Genomic DNA, 2,332 nt, shown 5'->3' with positions numbered 1-2,332 from the left:
CAGTTTGAATATGTGCCCAAGGTCATCAAAGGATTGCAAATAATTAATGCTTAGAGCAGATAGATAGTAAAAAAAAAATCAAAAGGCATAATTAATACAAACTTATATAAAGTAAAAAAACCAAAAGATTGATTGAAAGTTGCTATAGTCAGGGAAGTGAAAAAAGAAAAAGAGAATAAGTGGGTGAAAAAATGAAGATAGAATTAATTGTTACCAAAAATAAAATATTTAAAATCATTGCAAGTTACTATAGTAAAGGAAATGAAAAAGAAAAAATGAATAAGAGGTAAAAAGAATAAAGAGAGAATGGATTGTTACCAAAAAATAAAATACTTAATAGCTATTCAAATAAAAAATTAAATTTAATCGCATAGCGAAAAGATAGAATGTGCATTTAGCAAAAAGTTAAATAGCAAATTGGACAATCTATCGAAATAGAAATTGAACATTGTTGTTATACATATATATACCCTGCAGCACAATATTCCATTCAGCAGATAGATAGTAGCTAAAGAATAGGAGACATGGCGACAATTGACATTTCCCCTAGCAAAATTCATATTCTTGCTTTCCCTTTTCCTGCAAAAGGTCATATAAATCCTATGTTACACCTCTGCAACCGCCTGTCTGCGAAAGATTTCAGGGTTACACTGATTACTACAGCTTCTATATTCAAGTCTGCTAAAACCAAAGCCATCGGCTCCATCAAGATTGAGTGTATTCCAGATGACTCCGATGAACCCGTTGAAGAAGATCTCAAAGGCTTTTTGGCAAGGTTGAGAGCTGCTGCTTCCAGAGGCTTGGAAGAACTGGTTGAGAAATGTAGAAAGACTGATCCGTATCCTCCCAGAATTGTGATTTATGACTCAACTATGCCTTGGATTCTGAACTTAGCTCATCGGGTGGGACTTCACGGTGCTTCTTTCTTTACTCAATCTTGTGCTGTTTGTGCTCTTTACTACCATATGGACCAGGGAACAATACAGCTTCCTCTTGATAAGTCTGTTACTGTAAAATTGCCTTCAATGCCAGCACTAGAAAGCAATGATCTTCCTGATCTCCAGTACTTCCCTGATCCAGATAATGTTATCACGAGGACTCTTCTTGATCAGTTCTCTAACATTGACAAAGTTGATTTCATTCTGTTCAACACTTTCGAAGAATTGGAGGATGAGGTCAGTTGGAAATGCTAATTATAATCCAGTGAACATGCATTATTGATGGATTTTTTTGGCTGATAATTCATGTAACTTTGTCAAACTATGTTATACTCTTGGAGGGGCATAAGCAAAATTTTAATCATGTGGAAATTTTTTTATTTTTTTTTAAGAAAAATATTGAATTTGGATGACTCCCTAGTTTGTGCTAGTATTGTCAAATAGGGCAATTAATTAGCGTTGTACAAAACCCGGATTCGGAGATTCTTGATCGTGTTTTTGGTACCCGCAAGCACTATTCTCCGATAGGTTGCCAAATATATCAAAACTGAAAATTTAGCTAGTCTCCAAATGCCGTGCCAATTGGGAATCCTTTAATTCCTTATTTACTTCTCTTTTTCCAAAGAAATGTTGTGTGAAATCGTCCACCACTTTTCTGATTTTCAGTACTTGTTAGTCATGCTACTGCTACTTTATCTATCAGGTGGCAACATGGATGGCAGAAAGGTGGCCAATTAAGACAGTTGGACCAACAGCTCCACTACTTTTTGTAGACAAAAGACTAGAGAATGGCAATGATCAACAAGGGAACTATCTGTTTGAGACAAACGCTGAAGCTTGCTTAAAATGGTTGGACGAAAGAGAAACCTGTTCTGTTGTTTATGTATCGTTTGGGAGCATTGCAGCTCCCGGAGAAGATCAGATCGAGGAAGTGGCAGAGGCCCTCCTGAGGAGCAACTGCAAGTTCCTTTGGGTAGTCAGGGAAGAAGAAGAGAGTAAGCTGCCAAAGAATTTCAAGTCTGAGTCTTCAGAGCAAGGCCTAATCATAAACTGGTGTCCACAACTTGAGGCAATAGTGTTTAATTGGGTTTAATCTTAGTATATTGCCATTGTTAGTTTGATAATTTGCTATACTAGTTACAAATTCACTGGGTTGCTACTTTGCTTTAGCAAAAGTAAATGATATGTTATTCTTCAAAATCAAAACAAAATTTATGCACCAATTGTTGAGAAAAGGTAGTAATTTGTTGACTAGAAGTCTCAATTTGATAAAAAGGAAAGAGGTGATAGTCCCACCGTTGGGGGGGGAGGGAGTATTCTGGCTGCTGATAGAGCATTGACGAATTGATATTGTGGAAGTAGCAGGGTAGTTTTGACATGAAAAGGAGTAAAAG

The 2,332-nt window shown here is 36.4% G+C and overlaps 1 protein-coding gene across 1 annotated transcript; it reads left to right on the top strand.

The window, feature by feature from the left end:
- The first annotated feature begins 485 nt into the window (after nucleotides 1-485).
- On the top strand, nucleotides 486-2,031 carry LOC140037961 (UDP glycosyltransferase 9-like). The gene is made up of 2 exons (XM_072083149.1): nucleotides 486-1,175; nucleotides 1,642-2,031. Exons 1-2 carry the CDS (start codon nucleotides 525-527, stop codon nucleotides 2,029-2,031), a joined length of 1,041 nt encoding a protein of 346 aa, XP_071939250.1. The 5' UTR covers nucleotides 486-524.
- The last annotated feature ends 301 nt before the right edge of the window (nucleotides 2,032-2,332 follow it).

This window comes from Coffea arabica, chromosome 3c (assembly GCF_036785885.1).
Source record: "Coffea arabica cultivar ET-39 chromosome 3c, Coffea Arabica ET-39 HiFi, whole genome shotgun sequence".
Classification (NCBI taxonomy): Eukaryota; Viridiplantae; Streptophyta; class Magnoliopsida; order Gentianales; family Rubiaceae; genus Coffea; species Coffea arabica.
The sequence above is the reverse complement of the archived record's forward strand: the minus strand, read 5'-3'. Positions and strand labels throughout refer to the sequence as shown.